Source organism: Camellia sinensis, chromosome 2 (genome assembly GCF_055761805.1).
Source record: "Camellia sinensis isolate YWXY chromosome 2, ASM5576180v1, whole genome shotgun sequence".
In the NCBI taxonomy this organism is placed as follows: Eukaryota; Viridiplantae; Streptophyta; class Magnoliopsida; order Ericales; family Theaceae; genus Camellia; species Camellia sinensis.
In genome coordinates this window covers 179,782,558-179,810,455 of record NC_138962.1, presented here as the reverse complement: position 1 = coordinate 179,810,455, position 27,898 = coordinate 179,782,558, and the positions used below count along the sequence as shown (strand labels likewise).

At 40.8% G+C, this 27,898-nt stretch overlaps 1 protein-coding gene and 1 non-coding gene across 6 annotated transcripts in view; one reads left to right on the top strand and one right to left on the bottom strand.

Moving 5' to 3' along the window:
- LOC114273920 (uncharacterized) overlaps positions 1–27,898 on the bottom strand; it is a 255,485-nt gene that overhangs the window by 88,684 nt on the left and 138,903 nt on the right. The window lies entirely within an intron of this gene.
- On the top strand, positions 1,905–27,898 carry LOC114293726 (putative threonine aspartase). The gene is made up of 8 exons (XM_082907470.1): positions 1,905–2,106; positions 4,078–4,197; positions 7,040–7,121; positions 7,280–7,409; positions 25,588–25,745; positions 26,860–26,983; positions 27,063–27,167; positions 27,733–27,898. Exons 1-3 carry the CDS (start codon positions 1,963–1,965, stop codon positions 7,052–7,054), a joined length of 279 nt encoding a protein of 92 aa, XP_082763596.1. The 5' UTR covers positions 1,905–1,962; the 3' UTR covers positions 7,055–7,121; positions 7,280–7,409; positions 25,588–25,745; positions 26,860–26,983; positions 27,063–27,167; positions 27,733–27,898.

Sequence of the window (27,898 nt, the reverse complement as noted above, 5' to 3'; positions counted from 1 at the left end):
GAGACAAAACTTACAAGGTAACAATTTTATCTTCTCTCTTTAGTTTGGTTATTCCCTTCATTTTTTGGTATTTGCCATGTGACAGTAACTTGTTATTGAAGGTTCGATTCCCTGTAATGATGTCTTGTGCTGTGTTGTATTAGTTCATTTTTTATTTTGCTAACTAGTTTTTGGTACACTGTTAGGACTAAACGAAGGGCTTGGATGTTGCTTGAATAGGGAGGAAATGACCATGAGATATATGAATCAGAGCGAACCATGGGGCACACAGGTCTGCTCTATATTTCAGCTTATTTTTGCAGTTCAATACACCATGGAGTTCTCTATTGCCATAGCATCTAGAGAACCAAAACATTGTTGATATGGTTCCATTTGCAAAGAAATCTAAAATCTTCAATCAAGTTGATTCATTTTGTTTTCAACAGCATCCACATGTGTTTATTTCATTTGTTAAAGTTGGACAATTACTAAAGAAAATGGATCCATCAACAAAAGAAATAAAATTGATGATATTTTCTTATAACGTTCTGAATGATTTTGTACATAAAACATGTTGTACTTGTTTTAAATGCTACGGAAAACAAAATGGATTAAATATTGTAAGTTGAGATGGAACAGTTTCATTTTCATTGAGTACCCAAATGCTTTTTAAATGGATATCTATGTCAATGTTTCTCTTTTGCCATTGGGTTCTCCATAACTACCAAGGCCTCATCTTGGTTAGCACCCATTTTGGTCAACCCATCAGCACTCTTGTTTCGTTTTCTCAATACATGTTGCACTGTGTAACCGCATCTGCTGATAAGAAACATTGCATCTTCTACCAGGCTCTTCATTGGGGCACAAATTCCACTTTCAGCAATTCAATGGCCTTATGGAGTTGGACTCAATGATGAGGTCTTTGTATCCCTTCTCAAAAGAAATTGTTCAGGCTATGTAAATTGCTCATAGTTCTTCTTCGAGACTTGTACGTATGTCCAGCTTGTCGAAGAATCCACAAAGCCAAATACCCTTCTCATCTCGGATTAAGCCACCAAACCCACCTTAATTGCATTTAACACAAAGTGGGTGTTTGGGAAGTTGCTATTTTAGTAGGCTATTTTAGTTTTTGACTATTTTAATAGACTAAAATTTTAGTGTTTGGGAAGATGATTGGATTTTTTTATAGTTAGATGTGATATTTGTGAGAGAAAAAGTGAAATAATTATGAGTTTGATGTGACATTTTGTCTTTTTGACTATTTTAGCCAAAAAAGCTTCTTCCCAAACACTCCCGAACTAATCAAAAATTTCAATGAAAACACACAGATAAATAAATAAAAATAAATAACATATATTAATTGCATGAATCACCTCCTCTCACAATATTAGTAAGCACCGCACTAGGCATGAAAATTATAGGGGTGCAACTCGGGTAGACTTAGACGGTTGTTTAGGCTTATTTCGAGTTGTTGGATTTTTATTTGATATAAGATTTGGATTAGAGAGTATTATATGTATCGTAGGCTTTATTTTGGCTATTTAAATTATTCATTTTGCAATGACCTTTGGGTATATCACCTAAAAAATAAAAATAAAAAATTAAATCAACATGTTAATTGTAACAAATTAAATTTATTGCATTTATAACCAAAAAAATTAACGACAGATGTATTTTTAAATATAAATCATTTATTATTTTTGGTGACAAGTGTTATATATTAAACATGTTATAATTATCGGATTAATTTAATTTTTTTTTTATTTAGGAATGTTGTGGAGAAAAAAAAAAATCTTATAAAATGAAGAATTTGGGTAATGCTTGCGGCGGGTCCCACAACCGTTTTGGCAGTAGTGATATGTTTTCCTTTTGCTAACAACACACTACTAAAACGCTCTCTTTCACAACCTTCAGCGCCTGGTGGTATTTAAACCAGAATTCAGCCCTCCACGCCTCTTTAAAAACGCTCCTCACCAAAATTCCATGGCGGAGGAGGATGATGTCCCTGATCAGAACCCTAGGTTCTTCGTGGCGGTGCACGTCGGCGCTCACGTGCCGCCGAACGAGAAAGCTCTCAGGTTCGCCATGAAACGTGCCTGCCTCGCTGCTGCTTCTGTTCTTCGCAAGGTATTTCCTTCGGATCTCCTCTCTTTCCCTCCGTTTGAATCTATGTATTATGTCGTTTTGTTTGAATTCTGAACATTTTCCAACTATTTTCAGTTGAAAAGGTAGTGATTGGTTTATTAGAATAGAATATGATCATTTCATCACAATGCCCATTCTCACATTTGGTTTGCTAAAAAATGAGGAAAAATACATTATAAAGAGAATCATCATTCACCATTGTAAGTCTGAATGGTCTGCTCTCAGAAGTGTGTTAGCATGAGAGAGAGAGAGAGAGGCTTTTCTTGGAAATAAAAAATTATAACATGTCTTTGGAAGTAGGCTTTACCGAATGGGATGTTGCTTTAATATAACAATATAGATTAGAATGAGTGTTAAGAGGATTTTCTTGGATGCTGCTCAGCAATTTCCATATTGCTAGATTTGCTTTACCATGAACGCGCAGGTTCACTAAAAGAAAATATTTAAAATCACTCATATTTTTATGCTAGAAAAAATTATGGATCTTAATGACAAAAGCTATTCTATATTTATTTTCAAAGCGACTTTTAATTTGAAAAAAATAAGTTAGTTTCTCTTCATCAGTCACAACCCCACGCTATGCCTCTTATGCCTCTTAACTACATTGTGCTTCGCAATGGTTCATCTGCACATCAATGATCCTTATTGTTTTTTCACTTCAAGAACAGCCCACCCTTAGAAAACAGTAAAAGGAAACCTTAACTTAGAACAAAAATTGACTTGATTTTCCTGTCTTGGCTATTTGTTTTCCACGATCTTTTGTCTAAGTCCAAATCAATAGAGGATGATATGTTGCTGTAGGGCTTGTTTCTGAATCTCTGTTGGAATTATATGCCTCTAACATCCTTTTCTTCCTCTTCCTTTTCAAACTATTGTATTTAGACTTTAGAGTTGTCTTATAGTGATTGTTTATTGTTGCATTATCTTGTCTGCTAGAAAAAAATGTTTACCCAAGTCATCCTGAGCTTAGCTTGAATCAAGATTGCTGCTTCATTAATGCTGTCGTCCCTGTTTGAATCTTTTATTGCTACTATATTGGTGACTTAATGCAGTCAACAAGTTGTTGTGCGGAGTTGATATTAAAATAGAATGACCCCTAGAGCTCACATGAAGATTGCATAATGAAGGCTCATCATAATGCCACTTTGATTGGAAGATAACAGTTGAGCAACCATGATCAAGATGACATACTAGAAATAAGATTTGATTTTGGAAGCAGCCTATAACTGAGACATTTCTTAGTTAATGAGATGCGTCGAGCCCAAAATACTTGATACATTTTTTGGTGGGGAGAGTGGGTTGGGTTTGTGAATGGGATTTTTAAATGCTCTACTTGTGCAACAATGCAACCAATCCAATCTTTTGCATATCACTTGATTGGAAAACTTATCTGTTTTCGAGCTACAAATCTGAAAAGTAATAGTAGTGGGTGGTATGAAGAATTCTTTATTTTCTTTTGTATAAGATGCTTACATGCAACTTGGATTTCGTGAAAAAAAAAAAAAAAGGGTAAGAAATTTTACAATGTGGACTCTAAAGTCATGTCAAGAGTTAACTGAAACTCATTGATTTTTCTTTTCTTTAGTATTTTGTGAAATTTTTGGTCTTGTATATGGTAGATGGAATTACACATTTGAAACTACTGGATAGTTCAAGGATATTTTAGCTGTGCAATAATTGGTTTGGAAGAATATAAGCTAGTAGTCCATGGACTGTCTGGGCTTGTTTGATTGGTTCAAACTTAAGGGGACCAATACAATGCCCTAGGGGGATGGTTGGGCTTTGATGTTGTAGGGTTGTTGGGCGGGTTAGATATGGCTCTAGAATATTCCTCCTATCTGTTTGATGTGGAAAGAGCCATTTAATGCAGTGGAAATTTTTTGTAGTGTTTCTCTTCTTAATTCTGTCTAGCTATTGTGAATTTCATTATTGATAAAGTTTGTTTCTTTAAAGGATGATCCAAGCACAATTGCTGGGATTGGCTCAAATTTGACTGAAGAGGTCATGTGGAATGTGATGCCAATATCATGGATGGTGATTCTGGGGCATTTGGGGCTGTTGGAGCAGTGCCAGGTATTCCTGAAGCATAATTAATGAAACCATACTCTAAATAAGTAAATAAGTTTTTTATGTTGCGAGCTTCAATTTCTTCTGTTCTTTGGCTTTGATAATGTTATGGAGCTTTCATTTTCATTTTATGCTCTTCATTTCTATGAAGTTAATAATTAGTATATAGCGATCCCGGGTTTACCCATGTGTCCGTGGATGTTGGTAGTTATTTATTATCTTGTTTGCATCCTTTCTCTTCGTATTTGAGTTATAGGATGTGTTGGGCAGGTTTGTTACAGGTTGGTTGTGTTTGGGAGCCTAGTGTTGCTGCCCAGATTTTTGGTCCTTCGCTCGAGCGAGGAGTTTGTCGCTCGAGCGATAGTGAGGTTCGTGTCTGGTGGGTCGAGCCAGGGTGGCTTCGCTCGAGCGAGTGTTGCGTCTGGTTCTGGACCTGAGAGTTGTGTTTTTTGGCTCGAGCGAGCTTTTCTTGGCTCGAGCGGTCTGGTTTGTTCTTCGCTCGAGCGAGTGGTCCGTCGCTCGAGCGTGCTTGTGGTTGCAGACCTGAGGGTTCGAGTTGTTGGCTCGAGCGAGAATTCCTTCGCTCGAGCGCACTTTTGAGTTTTTGGCTCGAGCAAGAGTTTCTTGGCTCGAGCGAGAGTTTTGTGTCTGGTCGCTCGAGCGACAAAGGCTTCGCTCGAGCGAGCGTGTTTTATATCAGCGGACAGTAGCGATTTTAAACATCACTTTTTCACTATCTTTTTGATCCAAAACCTAAATCCGAGACTCTCTCTCTCTACACTTGCACTCTCTCTAAGAGTTGATCTCCCTAGAGTGTGATTCTAGCCTAGGGCCTTTGTTAAAAAGATAGAGGGCATTGAGAGCTTTGTTTTAATCTGAAAAAGTTTGGATTTGGAGCACGTTGGTCTTCGAGTCTTCATCTCCTTTTTGGCTCAAACTTCGAGGTAGGGATATCCTACTCCTCGCTATGGATTTTGTCTTTAAATTTTGGTATTTTGAGATGTTGGGGTTGGTTTGGTAATTTTGTGAAAGTTTGGGGCTTGTGTGTAATTTTACAAAAGTTGGGGTTATATTCATAATAAACCTAGATGCATGTTTGGCAAAGAGAAATGGAATTGATGTTAAATCATTGATGAAAATGGGACCTAAGGGTTGAAATGGTAATTATGGAAAATGGCCTAATTACATTGTTTGATTAATTGGGATAATTAATGGTGAGAAATGAGGAAATGAAATGTTGATAGAATATCCATTTGTGCATTTATTTTCTGTTTAGAAATAACTGCTTTGGGCTATCGGTGGAGGATAGTCGTGATTGTTGTAGACAATGCATGATGATTAGGTAAACTGAAACTAATCAATGAAATGTGTCATGGAACTTGACAGTTGATAGAATACATTTACTGTATGTATTGGGTGATTGTATATAGAACCAATGTGTTTATATACGTTATGTGTAGAGGAGGAGATAGGTGATGTACTCCGCGGTTTAGGGAAAGATAGGGGATGTACCTCTAAACCGGATAGTGTTAGGAGAAGATAGGGGATGAACTCCGTAGATACAGCTAATATGCTTGTCTAAAGAAGTGAAGATAGAGCTTATATGCTTATCTTTGTGATGTGGGGATATAGCTTATATGCTTATCTGTGGATATTGTGGTTATACATATCTGTTGAGAATGTGGATATAGCTTATATGCTTATCTGAATGTGGGATATAGTTTTTATACATATCTGTGGAAATGATGATAGAGCTAGCATGCTTATCTGTTGAAAAAGGGAAAAATGAAAGGTAACTTAGACTCATAAGTTGTATGACATAAATGTGGAATTTATGTGATTGTATCAGTGTTGACCATCTATCAATTGCTAATATTTTAGTCATTGTTCATGGTTGGTTTAGTATATTTCTACTGGGCTGTGGCTCACCCTATATGGGAACATCATTTTCAGGTGCAGGTAGTATGCCACCTCCAAGGACATAGCTGGGAGGCTAGAGGCGGACATACTTTTGTCGCTTAACTTTTGATGTATTACATGTAACTTCAAGCCAAGGGCTTAATGTGTAAACGAGTTAGTACTATTTTGTTGTAACCAAGTGTTAACTTGGAAAGCTGTAAGCCCGTAGGGCATTTTGTTTTGATGTTAACATGTAATACTTATGTAATGGAACCCTAATGAATAAAAGAATGTGGTTAGTTTATATGTAAATGCATGTCTTATCTGATGGGTTTAATGTTGTTATTTTGAGGGCGTTACATAGTAGGTGTCCGGAATGGTATCCAAGTTGCTGCTTTGTTGGCCAAGGAAAAAATGTTGGGTTTGGCACTACTGGGTCGAATACCTCCCACATATGATTACACCTGTGTTTATCTTTGAATTTTGATATACAAATTACCTCTTTATGGCAGCATTGTCACAGTACTTATTATTTATGTCTTGTGGATTTTTCATTGGGAATTATGAGTAGTGCAACATTATTTTGTTGGAGATGTTATGTAATGCATACTATATGTGAATAGTGAATATGAATCTGCCTTCTACACATGTTTAGTGCTTGTAAAACTCAAATCAAATGAAGCCATGAAGGGTAATGTAATGGGTGAAATTAGTTACAGTCATTTGGTCTTTAATTCAAAATTTGAAAGAAATGATTTATTGAGGAGTCCATTCCAAGTTTTTGATAAATTAGTTTCTTACTTCAACATCATGTCAAATTGGATTTCCTCTTTTTCTTGGCTACACTGGTGATCCTTGGTGAGGAGTTAGTGTATCTCACTAGGGCATGCCATTTGTTGTTCTCCCTCAGATTTTTGTTTTCTTATGAGGCATTTTTTGTGTTTCCTAGCTTCTTGGTTGGTAAAGGTGCACGTATGTGGGCAAAATCGAAGGGTATTTCTTGGCTGACAGGTATACTGGAGGCTGATGAGGTAAACTCTCCTAGTTTTTTGTCCTATCTGTCTAAATTTCCATTTCTCTATATATCAATATTTTTTCTTGAATACGTTGGCTTTAAATTTCTTTAGTAATCTGTTCTTTATTCTGGAATTATTTATCATACTTGTTGTTGTGCATCTTTTGGAAACAGTGGCTGGTTACAGAGAGGGTAAAAAGACATTGGGAGAAATACAAATCAATGCTTGATGATGCAGAAGCCATGAAAGCAGAAATTGATGGAGAACTTTCTTCTAGCACTCAAGAGGATGCTGCTGTATCAGGTATTCCATGCCATTTAGATTTTAAACAGAACATTCCCGTTCCTCCCAAAGCTGGCAATAATTAAGTGTGTACCATAACTGAATATGTCAATTACTTGTTTCATGATAAATATGTTTGAGAGAGAAGGATGTTCATGCTAAATATGTCAATTTCATTTTTTTTGGTATCCACAATCATGTGGTGTACCATAGCCCCTTCCTCCCCCGCATCACATATTACACTTTACCCCCTTCAACTATCACTCAATATCACTCTTATAGCGACCCTGGTCTTTTCCCGTTTGATTATTGTATCCGGACTTAGGTCCCGTAGATTCTGTCATTGTATAATTGTTGTTGTTGTCCCTTATTTGCTCATTTGGACTTATAGGAAGTGTTGGGCAGGTTTGTTTCAGGTTGGTTGGGTTTAGAAACCAAGTGTTGCTGTCCAGAATTTTGGATCTTCGCTCGAGCGAGGAGTTTGTCGCTCGAGCGAGATGTTGTTTTGGTTTTTCGCTCGAGCCGAGGTTTGGTAGCTCGAGCGAGAGCTTGCGTCTGGTTTGGACCTGTAGCTTTGCATTCTTGGCTCGAGCGAGCTTTTCTTCGCTCGAGCGAGTTAGTTCGTTCTTCGCTCGAGCAATAGTTCCTTCGCTCGAGCGTGAGTCTGGTTACAGACCTGAGGGTTTGAGTTCTTCGCTCGATCGAGTTTTCTTTCGCTCGAGCGAGCTTTTGGGTTGTTGGCTCGAGCAAGGTTTTCTTGGCTCGAGCGTATCTTTTCTGTGTCTGGTCGCTCGAGCGACCAAGTCTTCGCTCGAGCGAGCCTGTCAGGTTTAAATAGGCAGCAACGTGTTTCAGATCAGTTTTTCATTCCCTTTCAGATTCCAAAACCCTAGGTACGAGTTCTCTCTCCCTCTACACACCTTCTCTCTTAGGATTGATCTACTTAGAGTGAGTTTCTACCTTAGATCCTTTATTAAAAAGGTAGAGTGGGTCGAGGGCTTCCATTTAATCTGAATTGTTGGTAGTTTGGAGCACTTTGGAGTTTGGGCTTTCATCTCCATCTTCTTTTTGGGGCTATTTCTTCGAGGTAGGGATTTCCTACTCCATTTTATAGGTTTTGTTCTAAGTTTTGGTGTTTTAATATGTTGGGGATACTTAGGTAAATTTTGGGAAAAACTCTAGTTGTATTATTTAATTAATTTGTATAATTGATTCATGGAATTGGGAAATTCATTGATTAAATGGCGTAGTTGGAGAATTTGAATCATTTGTCTATTGAATTGTTGACATAGTTATTTTCAGTTTAGAAATAACTGTTTTGGGCTATCGGTGGAGGATAGTCGTGATTGTTGTAGACATTGCATGTGGATTAGGAATAACTGAAACTAATCACATTGGTTAAGTCATTAATTTTGACTATTGCATTGATACAGAAAATACGTGTATTGATTGAGCATTGCATTTGCATATATTGTTTTGTGTGGGAGGAGATAGGGGATGTACTCCACGGTTTAGGGGAAGATAGGAGATGGACCTCTAAACCGGATTTTGTTTGGGAGGAGATAGGGGATGGACTCCATTAGCATCACTTTTATGTGTGCTTATTTATATAGAAGTGTTTTATTGATACAGCACTAAAATGTGTATCAATCTGGAAGTATGAAGTGTTTTGATTTGAGCTTGAGTCTCATTTGTTGTTGATATTGGAAGGATGTGAATATGATATATGTAATTCACTGTTGTAAGTTTGGTCAGGTTCTGAGCCTTGCTGATAAAATTAGAAAGTAAAACGTGTCTTAGACAATAGTGTCATGAGACTGTAAAATGGAGTAATTGATTATCTTGGTTAACCATCTGTTGAATGCTATTGCTTTATTGATTGCTTATATGTGGTTTAGTATATTTCTACTGGGCTATGGCTCACCCTATATGGGAACATCATTTTCAGGTTCAGGTGATAAGCTACCTCCAAGGACTTAGCTTGGAAGGGACTTGGATTTTGAAGACTATCTTTAGTTAATTGTCTTTATTTACTAGTACATGTAAACATCCAAGCCTAGGGCTTTTCTTGTATTGAGTTAGAACTCATCTTTTTGTATCCAAGAGTTGGCTTGGAAAGATGTAAGCCTGCAGGGCATTTTATTCGATGTTACATGTAATGCTTTTATTTAGTAATACTCTGATGAATGAATTAATAAATTGTTTTCTTTAAATAATGCATGTCAATTGTATATATATATAATGGGTTTATTTTGAGGGCGTGACAACTTGGTATCAGAGCGTACCGGGTTTGAATACTTTGGGTACGTAGGAAGTGATTAGTATCACATTGGGTTCGTCTCGTTTAATAGAGACTTAGTGTAATGTTTTATGCTTAAGTGATAACATGTTTATGTGATTATGTGGGTATGGAATGTAGTTTCTAGGATGTTGATTGGACCTTGAGTTTCTTATAGTCTTGTTGGAAAGGCACTTGATCACTGCTGCTTCCAACCGGAACTATAGTAACGCATTGGGACTATCATTATTCCGGGAATGAAATTCGTAGGTGCTTATGTGATTAGGTGCTTACGTGGAATGAATTATTGTTGTCCGATGCATTAGGACGCGAGTGTTTAGCTTCGGCACATCTATTAATGTGCTAATGTCTGTGTTTCCTTTATTAGGATGTCAGGACGAGGACGAGGACGCGGTAGGCGTGGTAGGCCGGGTAGGCAGGAGGTGCCTGTGCCAGAGGAGATTCCGGTAGTTCAGGAGGGAATTGGCCAGGCCAACGTGGCCGAGCCAGTAGGCCAGCAGGCTATGGGCACTCTAGCCCGAGAGATAGCAGGGGCATTCAGGGAGTCAGTAGGCATTCTCAGAGCTGAGAATCAAGCTCAGGTTGTTGTTGCAGATGCAGGACCTTCCTTTCTGAAGAGGGAGTTCTTCCGGTCTAATCCGGATGAATTTGTGGGTGATCCTAAAGAGCCGCTTAAGGCAGATCAATGGCTCGAACAGACAACGAAGACGTTTGAGATGCTTGGCATCGAAGACGAGGGGTTGAAAGTGACCTTGGCATCTTTTCAGTTGAAGGGGGATGCGGGCCAGTGGTGGAAGTTCACTAAGGGTCGTATAGGAGCTACATGGGAGGCTTTTGTGAATGCTTTCCAGGAGAAGTTCTTATCTCCAACAGTCAGGGAGAAGCTGCGAGACCAGTTTTGTCAGCTTAAGCAGTCGAGTTCTTCTATGGCCGAGTTTGAGGCTGCATTTACTAGCTTGTCCAGGTTTGCACCTGAGTTGGTGGCGTCTGAGGAACGCCGCTGTATTGAGTTTGAGAAGAAGTTGAGGCGTGGCCTCAAGCTGAGAGTTGGGGGAACTATGATTCGGGATTATGGGCGTATGGTTGATGCTGCAGCCCATATGGAGATCATGATGCAGGAAGAGGAGGAAGGACAGAAGGGCTCCAAGAGGAGTCAGGATGGTCAGAGTGATAGTAGGAGACAGAAGGGTTTTAATCCTCAGCAGTCTCAGGGTAGCTTTTCCAGATCGACTTTTCCTGTGCCGAGTGCTAGTTCGGGGAAAGGCAGTCAGGGAGACATTACCTGTTTCAAGTGTGGCCAGCTGGGCCACAAGTCTCCAGTTTGTCCTCAGAGAGGAGGAGTGCAGAGAGCAGCATCATCTTCGGCTCGATCTCAGAGTCAGAGCCAGGCTAGAGGCCAGCCACTCTCGTGTTATCAGTGTGGTCAGCCAGGGCATATGAAGAGGTATTGCCCGCAGTTGGGTGGCACACCTGGTGCATCTGGTTTGAGGCCGATTCAGGGTCAGCAGCCAGCTCAGTCGGGTCAGGCCTCGAGGGCCAATCAGGGGGCTTCATCGTCCCAGTCGGTGCAGCAATCTTATGCTCCTAGGGGTGAGCAAGTTGATCAGAGGTCGTCTGGGCGCGTGTATGCTGTTACCGCGCAGGATCTTGTGCCAGCACCATCAGTTGTGAGAGGTACCTTTTTGTTTTGCAACTCGGTTGCTAATGTTTTGATTGATACGGGTGCATCTCATTCCTTTGTGTCTGCTGCATTTGCATCTGTTTTGGAGTTGGAGTTAGCACAGTTAGCATCTCCTATATGTGTAGTGTCACCTCTTGGGGGTGAATTGATCTTGAAACAAGGTGTTAGGGGTTGTGATATAGAGGTTGATTATCATAGAATCCCATTTTCCTTTGTAGTTATGCCTATGAGGGGTTTCGATGTTATTTTGGGTATGGACTGGTTATCGTCATACCGGGCAGTTATTGATTGCTACCGCCAGAGGGTCACTTGTTGTACCGTGAGCGGAGAGTATTTTCATTTTCTTGGGGACCGGGTCGGTGATGTGTTGCCACCGGGGTATGTTCCGCGAGGACGAAGTGAGCTTAGTGGTCTACTTGCTAACCTTTCGATTAGTGAGGATGATGAGACTCAGATTGTGTTACCAAGGGTGGTTTGTGAATACTCGGACGTCTTTCCCGAGAATCTTGTTGGTTTGCCACCGCATCGGGAGATTGAGTTCTCTATTGACCTAGTGCCCGGCACGGCGCCGATTTCCATGGCACCTTATCGTTTTGCCCCAGCCGAATTAGTTGAGTTGAAGATTCAGCTCCAGGAGTTACTAGACAAGGGTTTTATTCGTCCTAGTGTTTCGCCGTGGGGAGCACCGGCCCTCTTTGTTAAAAAGAAAGGTGGTGCTTTGAGACTTTGTATAGATTATCGGAAGTTGAATCGGGCTACGGTCAAGAATAAGTACCCTATGCCCCGTATAGATGACCTGTTTGACCAGTTGAAGAGTTCCTGTTGTTTCTCTAAGATAGACTTGAGATCGGGTTACCACCAGTTGAGGGTCAGGGAAGAGGATATTCCGAAGACGGCATTCCGTACGCGGTATGGCCATTATGAGTTTCTGGTGATGCCATTTGGGCTCACCAATGCACCGGCAGTCTTTATGGACTTGATGAACCGGATCTTCCGGGAATTCTTGGATCGGTTTGTTGTCGTTTTTGTGGACGACATCCTTATCTATTCGCCATCTGAGGAGGAGCATGAGGCACACTTGAGGGTGGTGCTTGAGTTACTTAGAGCCCATAGGCTGTATGCCAAGTTTGGGAAGTGTGAGTTCTGGCTGAGGGAAGTCAAATTCTTAGGCCACGTGGTATCCGGGGAAGGAGTGTCTGTTGATACATCCAAGGTAGAGGCAGTGCAGGATTGGCACAGCCTAAGAGTGTATTTGAGATCCGCAGTTTTCTGGGATTAGCTGGGTATTACCGTCGGTTTGTGAAAGATTTCTCCAGATTAGCTTCGCCTTTGACTAGATTGACTCGGAAGGGAGTCAAATTTGTATGGAGTGAGACTTGTGAAAAGTCGTTTCAGGAGTTGAAAGTTAGACTGACCACCGCTCCAGTATTGATTATTCCAGAGAGAGGGTTGGGTTATACAGTCTATTGTGACGCTTCACGAGAGGGTCTGGGTTGTGTGTTGATGCAAGAAGGAAAAGTAGTTGCCTATGGCTCACGTCAGTTGAAAATTCACGAGCAAAATTACCCTACGCATGATCTAGAGTTAGCAGCTGTGATATTTGCCTTGAAGATTTGGAGGCATTATCTTTATGGTGAGAAATTTGAGGTATTCTCGGATCATAAGAGTCTGAAATATTTGTTTACACAGAAAGACTTGAACTTGAGGCAGAGGAGGTGGATGGAGTTCATAGAGGATTATGACTTTGAGTTGCATTATCATCCGGGAAAGGCCAATGTGGTGGCCGATGCCCTTAGCAGAAAACCTGTTGGTGTCATAGCTAGTATAGCCATCCGAGAATGGGAGATGTTGAGTGCACTTGGGGAGTTTGATTTACTTTTGGGCGAATCCGTTGAGGCTGCGGCCTTGTTTTCTATTGTTGCACAGCCTACACTTGTGATTCGAGTGTTAGAGGCTCAGAGAGGTGACCTTGAGGTAGAATCTCTCCGTGAGAAGATTTCCGGTGGGAAGGTTGAGAAGGGTTTGACGGTGTATCCCGACCTGAGTGTGAGATACCGAGACCGTCTGTTTGTGCCAGAGTCTTGTCGAGAGGAGGTACTCCGAGATTTTCATCATTCACGCCTTGCGGTGCATCCGGGAGGCACTAAGATGTACCGGGATTTGGGTCGTCAGTTCTGGTGGCGGGGTATGAAGAGAGATGTGGCAGCTTTCGTATCTAAGTGCCTTACTTGTCAACAAGTGAAGGCCGAACATCAGAGGCCAGCGGGTTTGTTGCAACCCTTGCCTATTGCCGAGTGGAAGTGGGAACACGTCACTATGGACTTCGTTGTGGGTCTTCCGAGGACTCAGCGGGGTAGTGATGCTATTTGGGTGATTGTAGATCGGTTGACTAAGTCGGCGCATTTCATTCCTATGCGCGTGAGAGATTCGGTAGATCATCTTGCCGATTTGTACATTCGGGATATAGTGAGGTTACATGGGGTTCCAGTGACGATCGTCTCAGATAGAGATCCTCGTTTTACTGCCAGGTTGTGGCAGAGTTTGCAGAGTGCCTTAGGCACTAAGTTGACCTTTAGCACGGCTTATCATCCTCAGACTGACGGGCAGTCCGAGCGTACTATTCAGATCCTTGAGGATATGCTTCGGGGTTGTGTTCTAGATTTTAGTGGATCGTGGGAGAGGCACTTGCCGTTGGTGGAGTTTGCCTACAACAACAGTTTCCAGTCTAGTATCGGTATGGCTCCATTTGAGGCCTTGTATGGCCGACCGTGTAGATCTCCTGTGTGTTGGGCCGAGGTGGGTGATGCACCTCTGTTGGGTCCGGAGTTGGTGAGGGAAACGACGGAGAAAGTTGAGCTTATCCGTAAGAGGCTTGTTACAGCACAGAGTCGTCAGAAATCTTATGCCGACCGTAGGAGGAGACCTTTGGTGTTTGAGGTGGGTGATCATGTCTTTCTGAAGATATCACCTAGACGGGGTTTGATGAGATTTGGGAAGAGCGGGAAGTTGTCCCCTCGGTTCATTGGTCCGTTTGAAATCCTTGAGAGGATTGGCGAGGCTGCCTATCGTTTAGCTTTGCCACCGCAGTTGTCCGGAGTACATGACGTGTTTCATGTGAGTATACTTCGGAAGTATGAGCCGGATCCATCACATGTGTTGGATTGGACCGATTTAGTGGTTGATGAGGATGTTTCATATGAGGAGAGACCGATTCGAGTCTTGGATAGGCGGGATCAAGTTTTGCGAGGCAAAACCATCCCTTTGGTCAAAGTTTTGTGGAAACATCACGGAGTAGAGGAAGCCACTTGGGAGCGTGAATTGGAAGTCCGCGAAAAATACCCGGACATGTTTATTAATTTGTAATCTTGTATTTAGATTTTGTAATATTGTTGAACTTAAGAGCTTATTATATGTCTTAAGTTGTAAAACGTTGAGTATGTTTTAGTAAATGGGGGTATCTTGAAACTTGCTTCATTATAGAAGTTTAGTATAGCATTGCATATGTTGATTACATTGCTGAGTGTGTTGTATATATCATGCAATTAAATATGATATGGGGATGGCTAACATTGGAAGGAATAATGCATAATAATGATACAGGTTGAAATATATGTCGTTTTATGTATATATTGTGAGATGCCTCTTGATAAAGAGATGAAATAACCAGTTTTGAGTCAAGATGTTTACTAATGAATTGTCAAAAAAAAAAAAAGAAAAAGGAATCTGTTTTCAAAAACTTATGCTTAATTTCGGGGACGAAATTCTTTGAAGGGGGGGAGGTTATAGCGACCCCGGTCTTTTCCCGTTTGATTATTGTATCCGGACTTAGGTCCCGTAGATTCTGTCATTGTATAATTGTTGTTGTTGTCCCTTATTTGCTCATTTGGACTTATAGGAAGTGTTGGGCAGGTTTGTTTCAGGTTGGTTGGGTTTAGAAACCAAGTGTTGCTGTCCAGAATTTTGGATCTTCGCTCGAGCGAGGAGTTTGTCGCTCGAGCGAGATGTTGTTTTGGTTTTTCGCTCGAGCCGAGGTTTGGTAGCTCGAGCGAGTGCTTGCGTCTGGTTTGGACCTGTAGCTTTGCATTCTTGGCTCGAGCGAGCTTTTCTTCGCTCGAGCGAGTTAGTTCGTTCTTCGCTCGAGCAATAGTTCCTTCGCTCGAGCGTGAGTCTGGTTACAGACCTGAGGGTTTGAGTTCTTCGCTCGATCGAGTTTTCTTTCGCTCGAGCGAGCTTTTGGGTTGTTGGCTCGAGCAAGGTTTTCTTGGCTCGAGCGTATCTTTTCTGTGTCTGGTCGCTCGAGCGACCAAGTCTTCGCTCGAGCGAGCCTGTCAGGTTTAAATAGGCAGCAACGTGTTTCAGATCAGTTTTTCATTCCCTTTCAGATTCCAAAACCCTAGGTACGAGTTCTCTCTCCCTCTACACACCTTCTCTCTTAGGATTGATCTACTTAGAGTGAGTTTCTACCTTAGATCCTTTATTAAAAAGGTAGAGTGGGTCGAGGGCTTCCATTTAATCTGAATTGTTGGTAGTTTGGAGCACTTTGGAGTTTGGGCTTTCATCTCCATCTTCTTTTTGGGGCTATTTCTTCGAGGTAGGGATTTCCTACTCCATTTTATAGGTTTTGTTCTAAGTTTTGGTGTTTTAATATGTTGGGGATACTTAGGTAAATTTTGGGAAAAACTCTAGTTGTATTATTTAATTAATTTGTATAATTGATTCATGGAATTGGGAAATTCATTGATTAAATGGCGTAGTTGGAGAATTTGAATCATTTGTCTATTGAATTGTTGACATAGTTATTTTCAGTTTAGAAATAACTGTTTTGGGCTATCGGTGGAGGATAGTCGTGATTGTTGTAGACATTGCATGTGGATTAGGAATAACTGAAACTAATCACATTGGTTAAGTCATTAATTTTGACTATTGCATTGATACAGAAAATACGTGTATTGATTGAGCATTGCATTTGCATATATTGTTTTGTGTGGGAGGAGATAGGGGATGTACTCCACGGTTTAGGGGAAGATAGGGGATGGACCTCTAAACCGGATTTTGTTTGGGAGGAGATAGGGGATGGACTCCATTAGCATCACTTTTATGTGTGCTTATTTATATAGAAGTGTTTTATTGATACAGCACTAAAATGTGTATCAATCTGGAAGTATGAAGTGTTTTGATTTGAGCTTGAGTCTCATTTGTTGTTGATATTGGAAGGATGTGAATATGATATATGTAATTCACTGTTGTAAGTTTGGTCAGGTTCTGAGCCTTGCTGATAAAATTGGAAAGTAAAACGTGTCTTAGACAATAGTGTCATGAGACTGTAAAATGGAGTAATTGATTATCTTGGTTAACCATCTGTTGAATGCTATTGCTTTATTCATTGCTTATATGTGGTTTAGTATATTTCTACTGGGCTGTGGCTCACCCTATATGGGAACATCATTTTCAGGTTCAGGTGATAAGCTACCTCCAAGGACTTAGCTTGGAAGGGACTTGGATTTTGAAGACTATCTTTAGTTAATTGTCTTTATGTACTAGTACATGTAAACATCCAAGCCTAGGGCTTTTCTTGTATTGAGTTAGAACTCATCTTTTTGTATCCAAGAGTTGGCTTGGAAAGATGTAAGCCTGCAGGGCATTTTATTCGATGTTACATGTAATGCTTTTATTTAGTAATACTCGGATGAATGAATTAATAAATTGTTTTCTTTAAATAATGCATGTCAATTGTATATATATATAATGGGTTTATTTTGAGGGCGTGACAACTTGGTATCAGAGCGTACCGGGTTTGAATACTTTGGGTACGTAGGAAGTGATTAGTATCACATTGGGTTCGTCTCGTTTAATAGAGACTTAGTGTAATGTTTTATGCTTAAGTGATAACATGTTTATGTGATTATGTGGGTATGGAATGTAGTTTCTAGGATGTTGATTGGACCTTGAGTTTCTTATAGTCTTATTGGAAAGGCACTTGATCACTGCTGCTTCCAACCGGAACTATAGTAACGCATTGGGACTATCATTATTCCGGGAATGAAATTCGTAGGTGCTTATGTGATTAGGTGCTTACGTGGAATGAATTATTGTTGTCCGATGCATTAGGACGCGAGTGTTTAGCTTCGGCACATCTATTAATGTGCTAATGTCTGTGTTTCCTTTATTAGGATGTCAGGACGAGGACGAGGACGCGGTAGGCGTGGTAGGCCGGGTAGGCAGGAGGTGCCTGTGCCAGAGGAGATTCCAGTAGTTCAGGAGGGAATTGGCCAGGCCAACGTGGCCGAGCCAGTAGGCCAGCAGGCTATGGGCACTCTAGCCCGAGAGATAGCAGGGGCATTCAGGGAGTCAGTAGGCATTCTCAGAGCTGAGAATCAAGCTCAGGTTGTTGTTGCGGATGCAGGACCTTCCTTTCTGAAGAGGGAGTTCTTCCGGTCTAATCCGGATGAATTTGTGGGTGATCCTAAAGAGCCGCTTAAGGCAGATGAATGGCTCGAACAGACAACGAAGACGTTTGAGATGCTTGGCATCGAAGACGAGGGGTTGAAAGTGACCTTGGCATCTTTTCAGTTGAAGGGGGATGCGGGCCAGTGGTGGAAGTTCACTAAGGGTCGTATAGGAGCTACATGGGAGGCTTTTGTGAATGCTTTCCAGGAGAAGTTCTTATCTCCAGCAGTCAGGGAGAAGCTGCGAGACCAGTTTTGTCAGCTTAAGCAGTCGAGTTCTTCTATGGCCGAGTTTGAGGCTGCATTTACTAGCTTGTCCAGGTTTGCACCTGAGTTGGTGGCGTCTGAGGAACGCCGCTGTATTGAGTTTGAGAAGAAGTTGAGGCGTGGCCTCAAGCTGAGAGTTGGGGGAACTATGATTCGGGATTATGGGCGTATGGTTGATGCTGCAGCCCATATGGAGATCATGATGCAGGAAGAGGAGGAAGGACAGAAGGGCTCCAAGAGGAGTCAGGATGGTCAGAGTGATAGTAGGAGACAGAAGGGTTTTAATCCTCAGCAGTCTCAGGGTAGCTTTTCCAGATCGACTTTTCCTGTGCCGAGTGCTAGTTCGGGGAAAGGCAGTCAGGGAGACATTACCTGTTTCAAGTGTGGCCAGCTGGGCCACAAGTCTCCAGTTTGTCCTCAGAGAGGAGGAGTGCAGAGAGCAGCATCATCTTCGGCTCGATCTCAGAGTCAGAGCCAGGCTAGAGGCCAGCCACTCTCGTGTTATCAGTGTGGTCAGCCAGGGCATATGAAGAGGTATTGCCCGCAGTTGGGTGGCACACCTGGTGCATCTGGTTTGAGGCCGATTCAGGGTCAGCAGCCAGCTCAGTCGGGTCAGGCCTCGAGGGCCAATCAGGGGGCTTCATCGTCCCAGTCGGTGCAGCAATCTTATGCTCCTAGGGGTGAGCAAGTTGATCAGAGGTCGTCTGGGCGCGTGTATGCTGTTACCGCGCAGGATCTTGTGCCAGCACCATCAGTTGTGAGAGGTACCTTTTTGTTTTGCAACTCGGTTGCTAATGTTTTGATTGATACGGGTGCATCTCATTCCTTTGTGTCTGCTGCATTTGCATCTGTTTTGGAGTTGGAGTTAGCACAGTTAGCATCTCCTATATGTGTAGTGTCACCTCTTGGGGGTGAATTGATCTTGAAACAAGGTGTTAGGGGTTGTGATATAGAGGTTGATTATCATAGAATCCCATTTTCCTTTGTAGTTATGCCTATGAGGGGTTTCGATGTTATTTTGGGTATGGACTGGTTATCGTCATACCGGGCAGTTATTGATTGCTACCGCCAGAGGGTCACTTGTTGTACCGTGAGCGGAGAGTATTTTCATTTTCTTGGGGACCGGGTCGGTGATGTGTTGCCACCGGGGTATGTTCCGCGAGGACGAAGTGAGCTTAGTGGTCTACTTGCTAACCTTTCGATTAGTGAGGATGATGAGACTCAGATTGTGTTACCAAGGGTGGTTTGTGAATACTCGGACGTCTTTCCCGAGAATCTTGTTGGTTTGCCACCGCATCGGGAGATTGAGTTCTCTATTGACCTAGTGCCCGGCACGGCGCCGATTTCCATGGCACCTTATCGTTTTGCCCCAGCCGAATTAGTTGAGTTGAAGATTCAGCTCCAGGAGTTACTAGACAAGGGTTTTATTCGTCCTAGTGTTTCGCCGTGGGGAGCACCGGCCCTCTTTGTTAAAAAGAAAGGTGGTGCTTTGAGACTTTGTATAGATTACCGGAAGTTGAATCGGGCTACGGTCAAGAATAAGTACCCTATGCCCCGTATAGATGACCTGTTTGACCAGTTGAAGAGTTCCCGTTGTTTCTCTAAGATAGACTTGAGATCGGGTTACCACCAGTTGAGGGTCAGGGAAGAGGATATTCCGAAGACGGCATTCCGTACGCGGTATGGCCATTATGAGTTTCTGGTGATGCCATTTGGGCTCACCAATGCACCGGCAGTCTTTATGGACTTGATGAACCGGATCTTCCGGGAATTCTTGGATCGGTTTGTTGTCGTTTTTGTGGACGACATCCTTATCTATTCGCCATCTGAGGAGGAGCATGAGGCACACTTGAGGGTGGTGCTTGAGTTACTTAGAGCCCATAGGCTGTATGCCAAGTTTGGGAAGTGTGAGTTCTGGCTGAGGGAAGTCAAATTCTTAGGCCACGTGGTATCCGGGGAAGGAGTGTCTGTTGATACATCCAAGGTAGAGGCAGTGCAGGATTGGCACAGCCTAAGAGTGTATTTGAGATCCGCAGTTTTCTGGGATTAGCTGGGTATTACCGTCGGTTTGTGAAAGATTTCTCCAGATTAGCTTCGCCTTTGACTAGATTGACTCGGAAGGGAGTCAAATTTGTATGGAGTGAGACTTGTGAAAAGTCGTTTCAGGAGTTGAAAGTTAGACTGACCACCGCTCCAGTATTGATTATTCCAGAGAGAGGGTTGGGTTATACAGTCTATTGTGACGCTTCACGAGAGGGTCTGGGTTGTGTGTTGATGCAAGAAGGAAAAGTAGTTGCCTATGGCTCACGTCAGTTGAAAATTCACGAGCAAAATTACCCTACGCATGATCTAGAGTTAGCAGCTGTGATATTTGCCTTGAAGATTTGGAGGCATTATCTTTATGGTGAGAAATTTGAGGTATTCTCGGATCATAAGAGTCTGAAATATTTGTTTACACAGAAAGACTTGAACTTGAGGCAGAGGAGGTGGATGGAGTTCATAGAGGATTATGACTTTGAGTTGCATTATCATCCGGGAAAGGCCAATGTGGTGGCCGATGCCCTTAGCAGAAAACCTGTTGGTGTCATAGCTAGTATAGCCATCCGAGAATGGGAGATGTTGAGTGCACTTGGGGAGTTTGATTTACTTTTGGGCGAATCCGTTGAGGCTGCGGCCTTGTTTTCTATTGTTGCACAGCCTACACTTGTGATTCGAGTGTTAGAGGCTCAGAGAGGTGACCTTGAGGTAGAATCTCTCCGTGAGAAGATTTCCGGTGGGAAGGTTGAGAAGGGTTTGACGGTGTATCCCGACCTGAGTGTGAGATACCGAGACCGTCTGTTTGTGCCAGAGTCTTGTCGAGAGGAGGTACTCCGAGATTTTCATCATTCACGCCTTGCGGTGCATCCGGGAGGCACTAAGATGTACCGGGATTTGGGTCGTCAGTTCTGGTGGCGGGGTATGAAGAGAGATGTGGCAGCTTTCGTATCTAAGTGCCTTACTTGTCAACAAGTGAAGGCCGAACATCAGAGGCCAGCGGGTTTGTTGCAACCCTTGCCTATTGCCGAGTGGAAGTGGGAACACGTCACTATGGACTTCGTTGTGGGTCTTCCGAGGACTCAGCGGGGTAGTGATGCTATTTGGGTGATTGTAGATCGGTTGACTAAGTCGGCGCATTTCATTCCTATGCGCGTGAGAGATTCGGTAGATCATCTTGCCGATTTGTACATTCGGGATATAGTGAGGTTACATGGGGTTCCAGTGACGATCGTCTCAGATAGAGATCCTCGTTTTACTGCCAGGTTGTGGCAGAGTTTGCAGAGTGCCTTAGGCACTAAGTTGACCTTTAGCACGGCTTATCATCCTCAGACTGACGGGCAGTCCGAGCGTACTATTCAGATCCTTGAGGATATGCTTCGGGGTTGTGTTCTAGATTTTAGTGGATCGTGGGAGAGGCACTTGCCGTTGGTGGAGTTTGCCTACAACAACAGTTTCCAGTCTAGTATCGGTATGGCTCCATTTGAGGCCTTGTATGGCCGACCGTGTAGATCTCCTGTGTGTTGGGCCGAGGTGGGTGATGCACCTCTGTTGGGTCCGGAGTTGGTGAGGGAAACGACGGAGAAAGTTGAGCTTATCCGTAAGAGGCTTGTTACAGCACAGAGTCGTCAGAAATCTTATGCCGACCGTAGGAGGAGACCTTTGGTGTTTGAGGTGGGTGATCATGTCTTTCTGAAGATATCACCTAGACGGGGTTTGATGAGATTTGGGAAGAGCGGGAAGTTGTCCCCTCGGTTCATTGGTCCGTTTGAAATCCTTGAGAGGATTGGCGAGGCTGCCTATCGTTTAGCTTTGCCACCGCAGTTGTCCGGAGTACATGACGTGTTTCATGTGAGTATACTTCGGAAGTATGAGCCGGATCCATCACATGTGTTGGATTGGACCGATTTAGTGGTTGATGAGGATGTTTCATATGAGGAGAGACCGATTCGAGTCTTGGATAGGCGGGATCAAGTTTTGCGAGGCAAAACCATCCCTTTGGTCAAAGTTTTGTGGAAACATCACGGAGTAGAGGAAGCCACTTGGGAGCGTGAATTGGAAGTCCGCGAAAAATACCCGGACATGTTTATTAATTTGTAATCTTGTATTTAGATTTTGTAATATTGTTGAACTTAAGAGCTTATTATATGTCTTAAGTTGTAAAACGTTGAGTATGTTTTAGTAAATGGGGGTATCTTGAAACTTGCTTCATTATAGAAGTTTAGTATAGCATTGCATATGTTGATTACATTGCTGAGTGTGTTGTATATATCATGCAATTAAATATGATATGGGGATGGCTAACATTGGAAGGAATAATGCATAATAATGATACAGGTTGAAATATATGTCGTTTTATGTATATATTGTGAGATGCCTCTTGATAAAGAGATGAAATAACCAGTTTTGAGTCAAGATGTTTACTAATGAATTGTCAAAAAAAAAAAAAGAAAAAGGAATCTGTTTTCAAAAACTTATGCTTAATTTCGGGGACGAAATTCTTTGAAGGGGGGGGAGGTTATAGCGACCCCGGTCTTTTCCCGTTTGATTATTGTATCCGGACTTAGGTCCCGTAGATTCTGTCATTGTATAATTGTTGTTGTTGTCCCTTATTTGCTCATTTGGACTTATAGGAAGTGTTGGGCAGGTTTGTTTCAGGTTGGTTGGGTTTAGAAACCAAGTGTTGCTGTCCAGAATTTTGGATCTTCGCTCGAGCGAGGAGTTTGTCGCTCGAGCGAGATGTTGTTTTGGTTTTTCGCTCGAGCCGAGGTTTGGTAGCTCGAGCGAGTGCTTGCGTCTGGTTTGGACCTGTAGCTTTGCATTCTTGGCTCGAGCGAGCTTTTCTTCGCTCGAGCGAGTTAGTTCGTTCTTCGCTCGAGCAATAGTTCCTTCGCTCGAGCGTGAGTCTGGTTACAGACCTGAGGGTTTGAGTTCTTCGCTCGATCGAGTTTTCTTTCGCTCGAGCGAGCTTTTGGGTTGTTGGCTCGAGCAAGGTTTTCTTGGCTCGAGCGTATCTTTTCTGTGTCTGGTCGCTCGAGCGACCAAGTCTTCGCTCGAGCGAGCCTGTCAGGTTTAAATAGGCAGCAACGTGTTTCAGATCAGTTTTTCATTCCCTTTCAGATTCCAAAACCCTAGGTACGAGTTCTCTCTCCCTCTACACACCTTCTCTCTTAGGATTGATCTACTTAGAGTGAGTTTCTACCTTAGATCCTTTATTAAAAAGGTAGAGTGGGTCGAGGGCTTCCATTTAATCTGAATTGTTGGTAGTTTGGAGCACTTTGGAGTTTGGGCTTTCATCTCCATCTTCTTTTTGGGGCTATTTCTTCGAGGTAGGGATTTCCTACTCCATTTTATAGGTTTTGTTCTAAGTTTTGGTGTTTTAATATGTTGGGGATACTTAGGTAAATTTTGGGAAAAACTCTAGTTGTATTATTTAATTAATTTGTATAATTGATTCATGGAATTGGGAAATTCATTGATTAAATGGCGTAGTTGGAGAATTTGAATCATTTGTCTATTGAATTGTTGACATAGTTATTTTCAGTTTAGAAATAACTGTTTTGGGCTATCAGTGGAGGATAGTCGTGATTGTTGTAGACATTGCATGTGGATTAGGAATAACTGAAACTAATCACATTGGTTAAGTCATTAATTTTGACTATTGCATTGATACAGAAAATACGTGTATTGATTGAGCATTGCATTTGCATATATTGTTTTGTGTGGGAGGAGATAGGGGATGTACTCCACGGTTTAGGGGAAGATAGGGGATGGACCTCTAAACCGGATTTTGTTTGGGAGGAGATAGGGGATGGACTCCATTAGCATCACTTTTATGTGTGCTTATTTATATAGAAGTGTTTTATTGATACAGCACTAAAATGTGTATCAATCTGGAAGTATGAAGTGTTTTGATTTGAGCTTGAGTCTCATTTGTTGTTGATATTGGAAGGATGTGAATATGATATATGTAATTCACTGTTGTAAGTTTGGTCAGGTTCTGAGCCTTGCTGATAAAATTGGAAAGTAAAACGTGTCTTAGACAATAGTGTCATGAGACTGTAAAATGGAGTAATTGATTATCTTGGTTAACCATCTGTTGAATGCTATTGCTTTATTCATTGCTTATATGTGGTTTAGTATATTTCTACTGGGCTGTGGCTCACCCTATATGGGAACATCATTTTCAGGTTCAGGTGATAAGCTACCTCCAAGGACTTAGCTTGGAAGGGACTTGGATTTTGAAGACTATCTTTAGTTAATTGTCTTTATTTACTAGTACATGTAAACATCCAAGCCTAGGGCTTTTCTTGTATTGAGTTAGAACTCATCTTTTTGTATCCAAGAGTTGGCTTGGAAAGATGTAAGCCTGCAGGGCATTTTATTCGATGTTACATGTAATGCTTTTATTTAGTAATACTCTGATGAATGAATTAATAAATTGTTTTCTTTAAATAATGCATGTCAATTGTATATATATATAATGGGTTTATTTTGAGGGCATGACAACTCTACCCCCCTCAACCAAAAAATTTTATACTTTCTTTGGTTTTTAAACTCAATTACAGTTTTTTAGTTGTTACTTTTTTGCGTTTTTGTTTTTTGTCTTTAGTAAAACTTTTTTCATATTTTAGTATGAAAAAAATTAAAATTTTAAATGCACCTAAAAAGTAAAATATTTGTAAGGAAATGCAAAGGAAGTTTACTAAAATGAAAAAATAAAAAATGAAAAACAAAAAACTGGTATGTTAATGCATCTAGATTAGATGTACTTAAAAAGTACAAAAAGAAAAAAGATAAAAGAGAGACTAAAATATGAAAAGTTTCACTGAAGACCAAAAAAAATATGAAAAATAAAAAGCTCAAAAACAATTTTTAAATACTAAACCAGACAAATTGATGATGTTATTTTAGGCATTTGATTTGAGAGGTCATGTGCAAATCACATGTCAAATTTTCATTTATCTAAGAAACAAATTGTTTACATTTATACAAATTTGTAAATCTATGTGGCAAATGTAACATTTTTTAGTTGAAGAGTAAAGTGATATTAGGTGATACTAGTTCAAGAGGGTAAAGTGTAATTTATCCCATAGATAAAAGGGTATTTCATCATAAAGGTTTAGATTGAAAAAAAAAAATAGTAGATGAGGCGGGTTAAGTGTTACAATATTTAGTTCAGGGGGTAAAGTGATACGGGACAATAGTTGAGGGGGGTAAAGTGAAATTTTACCCTTGTTGAATATGTCAATTACTTGTTTCATGAAAATATGTTTTGAGAGAAAAGGATGTTCATGCTAAATATGTCAATTTGTTTTTTTTGGTATTCACAACTAAATATGTTACAATGATAAGTATCAATTACTCTCTCTCTCTCGCTCTCTCTCTCTCTCTCTCTCTCTTTTATGGTTGGCTGTTTTATTAAAGTTTATTTTTAATTTATGAATGTCTTTGCATGTGTTCCACAAACAGAGTTCTACCATGTGATCATTTGAACACAAATGGAGATCATGGTCAATTATGTACGTTGAATGTGGAGATGACTGCATTATGGACACTGTTGGGTTATTTGTGTTGACACTGAAGGACATATAGCATCTGGAGCTTCACATGGTGGCATTGCACTGAAGGTGATTATCTGCTTTGTTTTTGTGGCATTTTCTTGTTAGATATGCAAAGAGTTTCTATATTATTTGTCTCAATTCCTTAAATTGTATCATTATTTTTCTAGTGTTCTTATTTAATTAATCCAAGTATGGCAATGGTGGTCGAATTGGTGTTCTGTGGGAGGAGTTGACTGGTGGCCATTGACGGTTTGGTGGGGGCTTTGGTGTATGAAGTTGTGTGTGTGTGAAGAGAGAGAGGAGGGGGATTCAGAGGCTTTGATTTAAAAAAAAAAAAATCGGTTCCTCTATGACATTTTGTCCTCCCAAGTTCCAAACAACCACGCAAAAGAAATGCTTTTCTTGGTTGTGAATGAAACCTTGAAGTGGTTATTGGGTAGCCAGTTCATTTGATGAAGTTAATCAAGTTTCTAAGGGCCCATTTGGCATCATTTTCATTTTCAATGCTTTTCTGGCTTGTCTTTTATTTAGATTTGATGCCTCTGTTGATCACAATTCACACCTGAAAGTTGAAATTTACATGACATCATTTCTAAAATGGATCATTATTCACTTAAACTTGAAATTTATTCTTCAAATATTTTTAACGGATAACTGGACATGTGGGATAAGCAGCAATGTATGGCTCCGGTTGTTAGACATCCTCAAAAGGTCCATTTGGGGATCCATTTATAATTGGTTGTTGCGTTAGTGGTGCTGGAGAGTAGTTAATGAAAGGATTTGCTGCTTGGGAGTGCTGTGTCTCATCATCACTGTATGTATCCTCGTCGTTCAAAAATGTTATTTTGTTTTATTTTGGGAAGTATAATCAACAGAAAGGGGGAAAAAAAAAGAAAAAGAAAGAAGAAAAAAGAAAATTGTATCTTAGAAGCGTGCAATTTTAATTTATCTTTTACTACAAGGAACATTATATTTTCTTGGTATGAGGCTAGTTTAATAGCGGGATATTTTTGTAAAGGTCTTCATGTTTTTCTAATTTTTTTTAGTTTAAAGCTTTCTTCTATGTATTTAGTTTTCATTATTTATTTGTGTTAAACCTACAAAAATCATGTTCTTTGTTTCCATTTATGTATACCCCCAGCTTGTGAATCTAACATGGGTTATTATTTTTGTTGCACAGGTCGCAGGCAGGTCTGGGCTCTGCTTGCATGAAAGTTTTACGCTCTGTTATGCCAGATAGTAGCCAGCACGGTACTGATAAAAGTGCCCGAACTCTAGTTGTTTAAGCCAAGGCTCCTATAACAGTGAGAGCTCCCAACCCTCAACCTTAATGGTTTTTTAAAGGAAAAAAAATGACTTACTATTTGTTTGTTTCTTATTTAGCTTCCCTGGACTTCACCTAAGCTGAAACCTATAGAGATTGCAGCAGCCTACACTTCCCTGTCTTTTGGAATAGGTTATTTTGGAAGCTCTATGGAGCGGCCCAAGGTACTATAATCTGTTCCAAGGAATATTTCTCAGCTTTTATTGTTGCATATGAATTTTCTTCTTTAATTGATATATTTAGATCAGATTTTAAGATCACAGTGAGTTCGGTTGATCCCGCAGATGAAATTTAATTATGAATCATCTCATTGAGAGTAAACCAATACGTAGTGTATTAATTAGGTGTGAAGTGTTTGTTAACATTTACTATATATAATGATTTCTTGTTTTATAATTGCACAAATATTTTATATAAGAGCATGTCATAAACTAATTGGAAAAGATTTGCATTTCGTATTTGAACTGTGCATTTCGTATCAGTCATAATTGTAATGGTGGCATGTAACAATTTGTAGTTTGTCCTGTTCGATTCTTCCTTTTTTGCTTTTTCGTGTCCATATCATGTTATAATGTTGGTTTACATTTATCGATTTTTTTGCTGATTACATGAAATGGACAAGGATGCTGCAATTCAAACCGAATTATGTGTTTAATTTTTTACTTAATTGTGTGTTTAATTTTTCACTTATACAAAGCTTATTTATTTTATTCATCTGTTTTTATGCAGGGCTTAATTCTTAGGACTACAAAATAGCAAAATAGGACTGGCATAGACCAGTTTGCCACACGAATTGATGTTAGTGAAAGTAAAGGATAAAATATCCTGTGTGCTAAGATTTTGATAAGAAATTTAAAATTTGGAAGTAAATCAAATTGGTTTATTTGTTTTCTTC